Source organism: Hyperoodon ampullatus (genome assembly GCF_949752795.1).
Source record: "Hyperoodon ampullatus genome assembly, chromosome: 2".
In the NCBI taxonomy this organism is placed as follows: domain Eukaryota; kingdom Metazoa; phylum Chordata; class Mammalia; order Artiodactyla; family Ziphiidae; genus Hyperoodon; species Hyperoodon ampullatus.
Genome location: NC_136915.1, coordinates 104,476,538 through 104,490,646, shown reverse-complemented (window position 1 = coordinate 104,490,646; position 14,109 = coordinate 104,476,538). Strand labels below are relative to the sequence as shown.

The window sequence follows — 14,109 nt, the reverse complement described above, 5'->3', positions numbered from 1 at the left end:
TCGAGACTAAAGCCTGGCACAGGGTAGATAATAAGGAGTAGTTACGACCCAGGCCAACAGCGAGACAAGGCACATGCTGCAGGCAGCAGCCCCCTGCCCCTCCCCGCAGGCATGGCCAGAGCTGGCCACTTATGAGAACAGCGATGGCAAGAAGGCAGTCTGCGGTTTGGACCAACCCAGCCACCAGGCACGCGAAGCCTGCACTGGAACAGAAGAAGTACGCTTCCCCATGCTGTGGGCAACTGACACGGAGCCCAGGAAGGAGCAGAGGCCAGTCGGGGATGGGAGAGGCTGTGACAACCCCACAAAGGGAGGAAGGGGTGGAGGGGGTAGGGAGAGAACAGTGAGAACCATGAGTCGTTCGTCTTCCACACGAACTGCCAAGGAGAAAACGGAGAAAATCACATGAGGAAGGATGAGGACTTTCTCATCCCTGCCTTTTCATGTGTGGACTCCATCTTCTCCTCCCCTACCCCATCCCACCAACCTGTCTTAGAAATGAAGGCGCCTGCAATTACTTCGGAAATACTACGGTACTAACAGAAAAAGACAGTAAGCACACAAATGAAAGATAGTGAGGACACACAGATAACCTCTGTCCCCTTTATGACTTAAGGCCCACAATACAGACTTTATATATGTCTTTCATACATGCGTTGTATATGTCATATACATTATACATGTACACATGAGATATATAGGTGTTTTCTAAACACATCATTTTTTTTTTTTTTTTTTTGCGGTACGCGGGCCTCTCACTGTTGTGGCCTCTCCCGTTGCGGAGCACAGGCTCCGGACACGCAGGCTCAGCGGCCATGGCTCACGGGCCCAGCCGCTCCGCGCATGCGGGATCTTCCCGGACCGGGGCACGAACCCGTGTCTCCTGCATCGGCAGGCGGACTCCCAACCACTGCACCACCAGGGAAGCCCTAAACACATCATTTAATCATTCAATAACTCAAAGTCCTAAGACGCTGGGGTAAACAAAAACAGACCTGGCCCTGCTTTCATGGTGATTACAGTCTGGGGTGAGACAGACACTCAATCTAGTAAACAGAGCATTATAAATCGATGGCCATGCTCTGAAAGAATAGGCCCAGCGAGAGCCCAGGACAAAGGAACGGACACAGCTGTGTGCTTACTTTACAGGCACCCTCCCCCTGGGTCAGCAGGCGTGATCACCTCTCCCAGGAAGTGAGGCTTGAACTGGGCTCCAAAGAATCAAACAAATAGAAGTAACTCCAAGACAATACATAAACAGAAGAGGGGCAATGTATATGCAGATTACATAGTTGTTTCTAAGGGCATGGAGTGAGGGATGCTTGGAAAGACTTCAAGAGGAGTCATCAAAACTTAATTATGGGGGCTTCCCTGGTGGCGCAGTGGTTGAGAGTCCACCTGCCGATGCAGGGGACACGGGTTCGTGCCCCGGTCCGGGAGGATCCCACATGCCGCGGAGCGGCTGGGCCCGTGAGCCTGCGCGTCTGGAGCCTGTGCTCCGCAACGGGAGAGGCCACAACAGTGAGAGGCCTGCGTACCGAAAAAAAAAAAAAAACTTAATTATGGGCTTCTTTACTCTGAGGTCCTAATGCTGTCAATGAACACACTGGAGACAACACAGAGCTTGCTTTACCATTGCCATTTTCTTAGGACCAAACATACCTTGCTGTGGGGTAACTCCTGTTAGGCCTGTACAGGGGGGTACAACTGGGCAGTATATACCACCTCGCTGCCTCTGTGACACCCCAGAGCTGTGGTAACAGAAGCACTGTCCCCAGTTACTTTTACTTACAAGCCGGGTTCAACACTAAGCTTTCTGGGACTCATATTGATGTTCGGAAAAAACTTGTTTGCGGAATAAACTGTTATTAAGGTGGGACTCTGATGAATAGACCACATGATTGCATAAACCTTGTTTCCACAGAAGAAATTCCCCATCCCCATTATGCATCTCTTATTTGGTGACAGTCTTTTGAAGAGATGCTCTGATAAACTACCTAAGGGGAACATCAGCAATGGTTTTGTGAGCCATTTTCCTCTTAAGACACAACCAAAAATAGGATTATGGCCTGACTTATCACCTTAATTTAGCAGGCTAGCTTCCTGTGGGCCCCAGCAGACCTCACCAGCCTCACGCATGTGGGTTCTTAGCTTCTCTGTGGGCGCCGACAATGTTGCTGACAACTTTCAGGGTGATTCTGATCCCGTTCTTCCAACCTCCCTGACCCAGAGTTTAATATCCACACTCCCTGAAGTCTCTCTTACTATTCCAGCTTAAGTCAGCTAATCCCCAAATGGAACACCATCCTGCACACGCTGATTTACGCCCGCCTCTGAGAAACGGTGCCGGTCATTTTCCTACCTGAAACGCTTTTCCTGCTCTTGGCTCAAACCGCCTTCCAGACCCATGTGCTCCACGGAGCCTTATGATAAAACAGCTCCCGACCTGTTTTATCCTTATAATTCTGACAGCTCCACACGCACAGCTATCCCATAATGCATCCACTTAGATGTTTAAAAAGCACCAACAATCCATCCTGCTGTTCAGTTGTAACTGGTTCGGTTTCCATTTTGGACTCCATTTCCTAATTCCTTTGTCATTTTTCACAGTGTCATAAACATGGTAAAGAGTCTCTAAATGCTGCTGAAGTACTAAAAAATAAGGCCACAAGGAAAAGCAGGAATGTCATATATCAATAGTTGGGCACAATGTATTTATTAGCAACTGTGTTCACTTCGACCAACGTGACCAAGTGCCTGCCACGGTACTATGGTCTTAACTTGGAACATACTGTATGGATTTCCCAATCAAAGATGATGGACTATAATGCCTTCTAATAAATAAGAAAATATTTGGATGTGCCAGCCTTCAGAAAATGGAAAAAATGAACAGCTGCGCCAAAAGTGGTTTGGTTTTGCTTTTTTTAAACTCCTCACTGCAGCATAAGCCAAGTAGCAGCACACTGGACAGACACCAAATCAGCTAACGTTCTGTTCTGAGGACATCCTAGAGGGGCAGTGCATTTATAAAGCACTATCCACCCCTTTGCCTCCAGAATAGCATATGACAGCAAGCCACTTCAAATGCAGTGAATTCACTCCCAGAGTGTTCTTGATGAGCCCCCAAAAGACCCAAGTCCAAGACGTGGGTCAAGACCAGCATCCACAGGTGCACCTCAAAGTAGCCAGGAGGGCTGGGCAGCAGCCGGCATGCAGTAAGGACTGAGGTCATAACACATAACCAACAGCATGGAGGTTTTCCAGAATGTTTCCTTTTCACTGTTAATGTATCCAACATCACTTGCACCCTCCCCATTCAGGGTAAGAGAATGAAAAGGAAGAAAGTCCCCAAATGCTAGAAGACATTGCTTAGCCAATTAAGGCTACTGATTGGCAATGTCGGAATTTCAACTCTCCTACTCTATAGGAAGGTGGAAAATCTAAAGTGGTGTCAACGTTTGGACCCAGCTAAAGGTGTCCGTGTCTCTTCTTGCTGTGGTTTGGGGTGTCAGGAAAAGGAGAACCGTGGTGCATAACCATCTACTGGTTCAATGTGAGAGCTAAATGGGGAAGAAAATACAAATGACATTGCTGAGGGCTGAAACTTGATTACTCAACCGCAACTTACTTGTGGCTGATATCCTCAACGAAACTTACTTAAAAAAAAAAAAAATCAGTAATAAGGAACAGTCTGCTATCTAGAAACGCTTTATTGGTTTTACTGTTTTTGTGATTTTTCTCAGAGGTCCATCAAAAAATGCAGTTAGTGGGCTTCCCTGGTGGCGCAGTGGTTGAGAGTCCACCTGCCGATGCAGGGGACACAGGTTCGTGTCCCGGTCCGGGAAGATCCCACATGCCACGGAGCAGCTGGGCCCGTGAGCCATGGCCGCTGAGCCTGCGCATCCGGAGCCTGTGCTCTGCAGCGGGAGAGACCACAACAGTGAGAGGCCCGCGTACCGCAAAAAAAAAAAAAAAAAAAAAAGTAAAAAATGCAGTTAGTGGTGGGGATAGCTCGGTAACCTAGAGCACCATGAGGAAAGATGCCAGTTTCATCACACGGGATGGGCTAGGAGGAAGTAGTTGCTGCTGCAGTGACAGAACAGCAAACAGTTCCCAGAGCCCTCAGAGGCACCAAAGCCCCACTGCAGAGAGATGCCAGGCAGATGAGAGATAAAAGGCACAGGCTGCACACAGGAGTGCTGGGGAAGATGGGCAAGGAGCCAGGGCTGGACCAAGCAGCCCATCTGGACCACAGCAGGGATCAGCACGAGCTCAAAGAATTCTGGAGATGGAAGGGGGCTTTGGGATCAGCTAGCCCAGCCCCTTACTTTACAGAGGTTAAGAGCTATTCAGCAACTTGTTCAAGGTCACAAAACTAGTGAGTGGAAGATCAAGGGCCAGAATCCCAGCCTCCTGTTTTAAATGACAAGGACACAAATGTTATCACATCTTAACTGTATCAATCCCTTTCTATGTTTTCCAACATGTGTTTGAATATCTGTACTAAGACAGAGAGCAGTACAGTGTGTTGTGGTTATGAGCCCAGAATCTGCAACCAGGCCATCTGGGCTTGAACCCAAGCAGCTGGACCACTTGTGTGACTTTGAACAAGTTACTTCACCTCTCTGTGACTCAGTTTTCTCTTCTATCAAATGGAGGTCCTAACAGTACCTACCTCATGGGGTTATGAAGCCTACTAAATGAGTTAATATATAGAAAATGCAGGGCCTGGCACAAAATACGTGTTATATAAAAGATAGGAAGGAATTTTTCTTTTAATTTATTAATCTATTTATTTTTGGCTGCGTTGGGTCTTCGTCGTTGGGTCTTCATTGCTGTGTGCAGGCTCTCTCTAGCTGCAGCGAGTGGGGTCTACCCTTCATTGTGGTGCCCAGGCTTCTCACTGCCGTGGCTTCTCTTGTTGCGAAGCACGGGCTCTAGGTGAGAGGGCTTCAGCAGTTGTGGCACGCGGGCTGAGTAGTTGTGGCTCGCGGGCTCTAGAGCTCAGGCTCAGTAGTTGTGGTGCATGGGCTTAGTTGCTCCGCGGCACATGGGATCTTCCCGGACCAGGGATCAAATCCGTGTCCCCTGCATTGGCAGGCGGGTTCTTAACCACTGTGCCACCAGAAAGCCCCAGGAAGGAATTTCTTAAGGAGGAAATAATCCTCATGTTGGTTCCTCCCCGGCCTACCTGCTCCCAACCCCCATTCATCCTAGTCACAGGTTAAGACCTTTTCCCTACGACACCTGGGACTAATGTTTCTAAAACGTCACAGCTTTGTCTCCTAATCCCTTCAGCCAGACCCAGTCAGATGTTAGAGGTAAATTGGCCAAAATGACGTGAGAGGTGAAAACTTTGGCTACTACTCACCCAACCCCTCGGATAGGCACTTCCAAGACCCTGGACTCAGAAGTTACCTCTTTTGACCCTCACCTCCTACCTCTCTGGCCCACCCACTCCCTTGTGCCTCTGAATCTGCTTTTTTACCCTCATCCTGTCCTCCAGGCCCTCAAACCTTCCGCGACTCACCAGGCCTTCCAGCCTCTCAGCTGCCTGTCCCACCTGGACTCCTTGGCCAACTGTCTCCATGATGCTGTCAGAGCTTTTTACAGTTTCCTGGACCCCTCCTCTCACGGCAAGATCACACCATGTCCCTGCCTTGCTCCCCGGATGCTGAACCTGGTGGAAGAAAGTCATGAAACCAGGCTGAGTGCCTCCACTACAGACCTAAGCTAGCCCCACCCTTCATGGCTAACTGACCGCCTACCGCATTCCCAGAGCCCAGCCCGTCCCACTCTCCTCTAGCTCTGACACTCTGAACACGGCCTTTGCCTCAGAATTCACCAAGGAAGCCCAGGCCACCAAATAACCCATGTGTGAAGCACTCTTCCAGACGAGGGTTTCTCAAAATTTAGCATTCGAATCCCCTGGGGATATGGTTAAACCACAGGCTCTGATTCAGCAGACTGGACTGGGCCCTGAGATTTTTCCCAGGTGCTACAGATGCTGTTAGTCCCCAGACCCCACTTTGAGTAGCAAAGTTCGAGGGATTTACGTACATGAAGTTTACTGTGTGCATTTTCCTAGACACATTATTTTTAATCTTCATGACAAACCTGCAACGGAGGTAATAGTCCCTTTTTACATTTGTAGAAAACCTCTTAACCAAGAGGTTAAGAAACCTGTCCAGTTTCACAGTGCTGAAGGGTAGGATTCAAATGGAGGGCTGATTCCAAAGCCTGAGCCCTATTTTTTCTCGCCCTATGTGATCTTGAAGAGCAGAAACAGTTTAGAAACATGCATGTAATGGTTTATTTGTAATATAAACTACTGAAATCTTAGCTGATGAAGATGGGAGAAAGATGGGTTATAAAACTACCCCGGAGTCCCCGTGCTGGAGATTCCAACTGACAGCTGAAGGTCTCAATGCAGCTGTCAGAGAGAAGGTTAATTCCACCAATCAACGTGGACGAGGACACCCAGAGGAACATGGGGGAAACTTTCAAAAATGTATACGGAGAATGAAAGGGAACATATAGATGACCTCTAGCTGATATGTCTGGGGATTCTGTGGCCACTCTCAGGGCTAAAAAGGCTGAGAGCACTGCAGAAACCATGTGTCCTACACCACACAGCTCCTGCCCTATCCCCCTCCACCTCTCCCTTCTGTCCTCTCCACAGCCTGCAAATCCAAGGCTTCTCTTTGTCTCTCTGGTTTTCGCGCAGCATTTGACTATTCCCTCTTTAACAAATCTACCTACATCCATCTCTGCTTGGCTTCTGATAGAGTGATCTCCTGGTTCTTCTGCCATCCCTGTGACTACTGCTTCTAGAACTCTCCCATTTCCTGTCCCCCAACTACAGGCATTCCCATGAACTTGCTCTTGACCCTCGTCTCCATCATCCAGGTGGTGCTGCACCTTCCGGGGATACCATCCACCACACATCTAGTGCATCCTGTCCCACCGTTGGAGGGCAGATCTGAGTTGGCTCTGTTCGATGCAGAATCCCCAGCACTCAGAACAATGCTTGGCCTGGAGCTGTAGGCACTCTCTCAATATTTGCTGAATAAATAGATGAGCTACTCGCCATGTCACTGAGCTTCTCATCTTCCATCTTCAAACTGCCCATCCTAAGGCCAGGCTGGGGCTCAGGGGCTGTGGTTCCCCAAGTAAGAGACAGAACTGTCGATTTCCATCCAATCACAGCACACATAGGAAATGGGACTAGCTGTATGGCTCTCAGGATAGACAGGGCTTCAGGTTTCAAGGCCGCTCTGATCTGTGGGCTCCAGGGGCTGAGGGTGTCAGTTGTCACAGTCAGTGCTTTTTAGATCTTGGAATATTTTCCTCCACACCAACAGTAGTCTTTGTGAAGCAACAGAATTAGACCCAGTAATTAACTCTGACACACCTACAACCCACCTGAACCCCATGTGGGTCCCTTACCATGGCCCACAAGCTGGGAGGTTCTAGCCCAGTCTAGCCCTAAGTAAGAACAAGGAAGTAACAAGATTATTAGTACGTTCTTGGCTTGGTGTCACTTTTAAGGTCTGAGAAGTGACCCATCTGTCTGCATTACTGCCTCTATTTCAGTAGGATTCCAAGGTAGCACCCATTCTGAAATGTGCCTTGAACCCTTACACTCAATTCTGTTCTCCACGGTTCTAAGCCAAATTTATCCTAGACAGAGCAACACTAGCCAAACACTGTTTCCCCATTCCCCTGACATATCCTGAGGGATGCAAATGCTTTCACATTCGGCCACTTGTAAAGGTGCAAAGCAGGATGCAATTAAGGTCCCCAAACATCATACTTAAACTTGAATCAGGCTGCTTAGTGACTGCATAATCCTACACAAACACATAGGGAGTGTTGTGGAGACATCAGTCTTTGAAGAACACAAATGTGCCCACAGCGCCAGAATCTCTAGTCTCCTGGAAATAGCATTTCTGGTCCACGACAGTGTTAACTACCCGGTCTAATTCTGTTGCTTCGCAAAGACTACAGTTGGTGTGGAGGAAAATATTCCAAGATCTCAAAAGCACTGACTGTGCCAACAGCAGCACTTTGCCTTTTCCAGAAGATAAATTACGAAGAATTTTTGCCGGTTCAAATTATTTTCCCAAAGCGAAGAGTCCAAGGGCCTTGCTACTCTGCCTTTAAGAAACCAAGGCAATTAAACAGAATAGCTATGAACTGCCCTGACAGCTCCCCCCGACTTCATTAGATAAAGTGAGACGCAGACACACTGACAGATAGGCACACACCTTATTTAACTGCCAGACACAGCACTAGTATGAAAATGTACATTCAATCTATGGGGTAGAAATCAGATCAGCAGCTCGGCACAGAAACAAAATAGACATATAAATGCCGACTAGCACGGCTACCTTGTAAGGAATGATCACTGACAACTAGAGTTCCTATTCAGCAGGCTAATAAGAATAATTATAGCCAGGGCAGGCATTAATCAGCTTGGCAGATACAGGAATTCTGTTAACAAGGCTAAAATGAGAGCCGAGCACTCTCTGAAGTCCACAGCACTTCAAAGACCGCTGAGCTGGATGGATGGACTAGGGTTCCTCCTGCCAGCCTTTCTCCTCCAGCGCTTTCTGGAGGAAGCTGCAATTTGGTCCCTTTCCTCAGAGCAGGGGTGGTGACGCCTTAGGGGTTGCGGAGCTGTCACGTCTATGAGGTGCATCCTGGCACTGCCCCTCCCTTCCAGAATTGTGCCTGGGCTGCACTCACCCCAGACCTTCCTCTTTTTAACCACACTTTTGCTTTCAAACCAGTATTATACGTTTTCGTCTAAATTCATCTTGAGTGATACACAAAATAAGATTATGGTGAACATCGGTCAATCTTTCCTTAGTTGAGACCAAATTTGGGTCCTGTGATCAAATTCTGGCTCAGCCATGGAGTAGCTGTATGATCTGGACAAGTTACTTAACTTTTCTGGGTGTCGGTTTCCTCATCTGTAATATGGAGAAAACAGCAGCACCTTTCTCAAAATGTTGCCATGAGAATTCAATAAGAAAATGTCCGTAAGAGCCTGACGCTTGGTATGCACGCTATAAATAGCAGCTATTATTACTCTGTGCCTGTTAGGTGCAGAGCCCTGTGTAGAAGCTATGAGAAAAGACCAAACAAAATATTCAGTATACGGACACATGTACCTTATATATGAGTGGCTATGCCTGGGCAGTGGGAGGGTGGACACATTCATCCTTTTACCTTATATCCTTTATAAGTGACACCGAGACTGCAAGCTGTCCCCCAAATCTGTTCTTCTCTTCTTCCACAGTAGCCAGCACATGGCTCCCACATTCCTCTGCATTTCCCGGCTTCCCTTGCAGTTAGTGTGGCCTGGACTAAATCCTCTGCCATGGAATGTATGCAGAAGTGATGGGGGCCACTGCCGGGCTTAGCCCAGGAAGACTACATGCTCTTTCCCCTTTACAGGGCTGGAAGGGCGATGGTGACAACCCAAGTGATCTTAGAAACTAGGGGCTGAAGACAGCAGAACTGCCCATCAGCCTGGGAGCCAGAATGCCTGCATGGAACAGCGATCAGACCCAACCATTTCATCTGAAACATCCCCAAGAAGAGTTAGGAAAGTCCCTTCCATTGTTTGAACCACTGTGCTTTGATTCCATTTGTTAGAGCAATTTAGCCTACCCAATACAATAATACGTTACCCTTCTATGTTGTTTGGATTTTAAAATATAGATGTAATGTTTTTGTTGTTTAAAAACTACTTCGATGGATTTGCAAGTATTTTTTTTAAAAGACACACATTAAAAGAGTATCTTAGTGACTTCCCTGGTGGTCCAGTGGTTAAGATTCCATGCTCCCAATGCAGGGGGCCCGGGTTCGATCCCTGGTCAGGGAACTAGATCCCACGTGCCGCAACTAAAGATCCTGCATGCTGCAACAAAGATCCCACATGCCGCAACTAAGACCCGGCACAGCCAAATAAATAAATAAATATTTTTTTTAAAAAAGAGAGAGAGGGCCTCCCTGGTGGCGCAGTGGTTGAGAGTCCGCCTGCCGATGCAGGGGATACGGGTTCGTGCCCCGGTCTGGGAGGATCCCATATACCGCGGAGCGGCTGGGCCCGTGAGCCATGGCTGCTGAGCCTGTGCGTCCGGAGCCTGTGCTCCGCAGCGGGAGAGGCCGCAACAGTGAGAGGCCCGCGTACCACAAAAAAAAAAAAAAAAAAAAAAAGAGAGAGAGAGTATCTTAATCCCCCTCCACAATCTTCATACCTTCCTCTCTAATTCATGCTGCATGCTAGGATTGGCCTCCTCAAACATATCACCATGTTGTATCAATCTCACGCTGCAAATTTTCAATGGCAACCCATGACCCATAGAAAAATGATATACACGTGCATTCATTCAGTCAGCCAACATTTATCAAACACCTACTCTGTGCCAGACACTCGATTAGTAACAGGAATACTACAGTGAACAATACCAACCTGGTCCCTGCCCCATGGGATATAATCAGGGTGAGGATTTAGACCAGGAACAGATAATCATATACAGTGAGATAAATAAGTGCTCTGATGAGAGAAGCACAGGCTGTGTGGCAGCACCCACAAGGCCAACAAGCCCACCCACATAGTGAAGACTTCAGCACTGCAAGAATAGCCCTCAGAATCCATCCCAGACCCACTTTTCCAGTTTACCCTTCGTAGTATTCCTCCTCCCACCTTCAGTTACCTGGAACTTACATGCCCTTTCTGAATGAACCATGCATTTTCACTCATCCACACTGGATGCCTTTTCCCAGAGCCTGGAAGGCTCTTCCATCCTTTCTTTCAAAAATACTAATTATCCTCAAGGCTCAGCTCAAATGTCATCTCTTCAGCAAAGTCAACCCTGACCCCAAGTCAAAATTAATCATGCTCTTCCTTGCTTCCTACCAGCACTTGGTTTCTATGTCAGGTATTTCATTCTGGCTTGTAGCTGGCTGTTTTATTAACTGTCTGCCCACCCCCACTGACCACTCAGTGAGACACTGTGTCTTGATCATTTGTCTGGGACACTCTTATGCACACACTGGGCATTCAAGAAATGCTATATTACATGGATGGATGAGACGAGTCAGACATAGGCAATGGAAGTGAAAACCTGCTTTATGAAGCTGAGTGAGTTCTGTTGTGATTGTGATAGGTACATTCATTTAGGGAAGCTTTATGGAGGAAGTAGTTTTAGGGGGAAAAGGAAATACACACAGGTAAGAGAAGAGAAGCAGGAGAGGCATTCCCAGGTCATGGGAAATGGAAAGGCCAGAAGGTTCACATACATTCTATGTAAAGGATAGCAAACAGGTTCCTTAGAATGAAGCAACTGAATCAGACAGAAGACTGGAGGGGAGAGAATACAAGGGGCAGAACATCCTCAGAAGAAAATCATAAGGGACTAATGAGCTAAGGTGGGACCTCCAGAAACGATCCTTCAGGAAAATGATGAACTTAGAAGGGAGGCTGGAGGAAAAAGTCAAACAGGTAGATTGTCAGATCTGTGTGGGGAGTTGTCAGAACCCGAGCTAGGACAGTAACTTTAGATACAGGAAGGACAAGGAAGACGCTCGAGTCTGCACTATGGGAAAAGGAACAGAGTTGGGCGACAGGAACAGAGTTGGGTGACAGTGTGAACGTAGAGGTCAAAGAGAGTGACAGCAAGATTATGCCCAGGTTGCAATACAAGAGCAAAGATGATCCAGCATATCAACATATTGGGTTTCAGGAATCAGTACAGTGCTAGAGTAGTAGTACCACAGGGAGGGCCTCCCGGAGGTCACACGGAAGCCACACCAAGTGAGATTTGGTACAGCAAGTTATCAGATGAACATGAAGTTCAGGGGCTGTTAGGGGACGAGGCATTGGCTGGTGACACCACACACACTGCCTGTGTGTAGTTGACATGAGATGTCCAGCCAGGGCAGGATATACTGGAATACCTCCAAGACTTCCCCAAGCTGTACTTTCCCCACTTCTATTTTTGCTTTCGCTGGTCTCTCTTTGCCTCCTCTCCCTCACCATAGTTACTCACGGACATTCTTTTCAAATTTCTACCTGGCCTCACCCTCTTAACTAGTACAGGGGTTGTGAATTGCACAACTTTTGGGAGGGTCATTCACACAGAGGACGAAGTGAACGGCAGCTCCTAGAGTTGTGCAGGCAGTGCACGATCTGTGCAACCAGTGGCCGTGGCCCTGCTTGGCCCAGACACATCAGCCAATTATGTAATGGGTGTGGACTATCACCAGCAGTGTACAACAAACGGAAAACTTACAAGGGTCCCAGAGTGAAAGGAAGAGAGTAAAAGCACTAGGACCCCAGACCACAGAAGAGATGCTACAAAATTAGGTGAAAGATCTGGAAGCTTTCTGCACCTGGTTGCAGCTAAAGCAATGTCGCTGGGTGAGCTCTTTTACGGAGGGAGTTCCAGAAAACCCCTCAGACATGAAGGAAAAAAACACAGTAGCAGCTAGAAAGCCTGCCCACTCCCCCCCAGCAGCAGGAGTCATGGGAGTTGGGACAGTGTGGAGCCTGGTGCCAGCTGGACGGGAGTGGCTGTGGAAGGTCTCCACTGGGACCCTCTGACCGTAAGTGCAGAGTAGTCATTTACCCTGGATGCAGCTGGGACAGACACCACACACCATGTGCTTTATAAAAGATTCAGCTCTGCCTTCTCTAGGGGTGTGGAAGAGAACCCCTGGTCAGGTCACAGAATCCTTCTGTTCTGGTTGACACTGACTCAAGGGCTTCAGGAATAGCAAAGCTTTTAAGAGTCAGCCTTCCTGATCTATGGTGGACACTTAATCAGCAGATTATTTCTGTGGCTGATAACTACTTGGTTATATTAATATAAGCATATTATACGATGTGAAGATGGTGTCTGTGTGTATGGGTGAATGGAAGATGGAGAGAGGGAAAAAAAAAATCACACCAAAGAGTCCTTGGGTTGGGGGAGGGCGCTGGGCCAAATAATCAAGAGGCACCAAGGTTGAGAGAGGGTGGAAAACAGGGGACAGTAAGGGAGAAAAAGTAACAGGTAAGAAAAGTTGAAGAAGCCAAGGCTCCCAGGTCTTTGTGTGCAAATATGCAGCGAGGCAGCTTCAGAGGAGCTGAAGGAGAAGACTGAGGCAGAAGAGCTAGCCACAACTAACATGACAGAGGGACCCGCACACCGATTTTTACTGTAGCGCTCGGGGCCACCCGGTGACCTTCGCAGAAGGAAGTTGGCGGATCCTCTCGTTTCCCTGGAAAGGCAGCCCGGCGCGGGGGAATGTGTGTGGAGCGCGGTTCGGCCGGTCTCGGCCATGGCGGGGCAGATCAAAGCCGCGGATTTCCGCTCCCGAGTCGGGGACGCGGGCCGGGACCGCAGGCACCTTCCGGGCCGGGAGTTCAAGGTGAGCCGGCCGCAGGCGGCTAACAGGTAGGGAGGGCCCGGGGAAGCCGGCCTGGGGCCACTCCCCCCCGCACATGTGCGGGCGAGGCTCGGCCTGGAGCACGGCGACTCGCACCCCGCGCGATTCGCGCCCGCTCCCCGCCGGGCCCCGCCGCCCGCGGACCCCGGCCCTGTCTCCCGGGAGTGGCCCCGGCACCGTCGGCGCCCCAGGCCGCGAGCGGAAGCCGCGCCCCACCGGTCGCCCCGCGCCTGGCCGAGCCCCCCGCGCCCCGCCGGGCCCCGCGCGCACTCACCCAGCGACAGGAGCGCCAGCAGCAGAGGCCTCGGCGCCAGGCGCCCCATGCTCGCCGGGCGGGAGCGACTCTCCCCCTCCTCCTCCTTTCCCGCCGCCTCTCCTCCTCCTCCTCCTCCAGCTCCGGCTGCTCCAGAGTCAGCGCTCCTCCGCCTGGGCCGCGCGCCTGCTCCGCTCTCCTCGCAAGCCGAGAAATCCCAGTGCTGGGGCGGTCGTGCGCCCCTCGCTCCGCTCCCGCCCGCCCGCCTCCGCCCTCCTCCTCCAGCCGGCCGGGCACCGGGAGCCGGGCGCCAGGGCCGCCCCGCCGAGCCGAGTGTGTAGCCCCGACCGCTTCCCGAAAGCAGGAGGGAGGAACCGCAGCGCTCGCCCGCCCGCGCCTCCCATCCGGCT

The 14,109-nt window shown here is 49.7% G+C and overlaps 1 protein-coding gene across 1 annotated transcript in view; it reads right to left on the bottom strand.

Moving 5' to 3' along the window:
* PTGFRN (prostaglandin F2 receptor inhibitor) overlaps positions 1 to 13,784 on the bottom strand; it is a gene marked incomplete at its 3' end in the record, with an annotated part of 82,607 nt that extends 68,823 nt beyond the window's left edge. The window contains exon 1 of the mRNA XM_079724610.1: positions 13,721 to 13,784. Coding sequence (XP_079580736.1) covers positions 13,721 to 13,769 — 49 coding nt within the window. The 5' untranslated portion in view covers positions 13,770 to 13,784. The remainder of the gene's footprint in view (positions 1 to 13,720) is intronic.
* Positions 13,785 to 14,109: the final 325 nt, after the last annotated feature.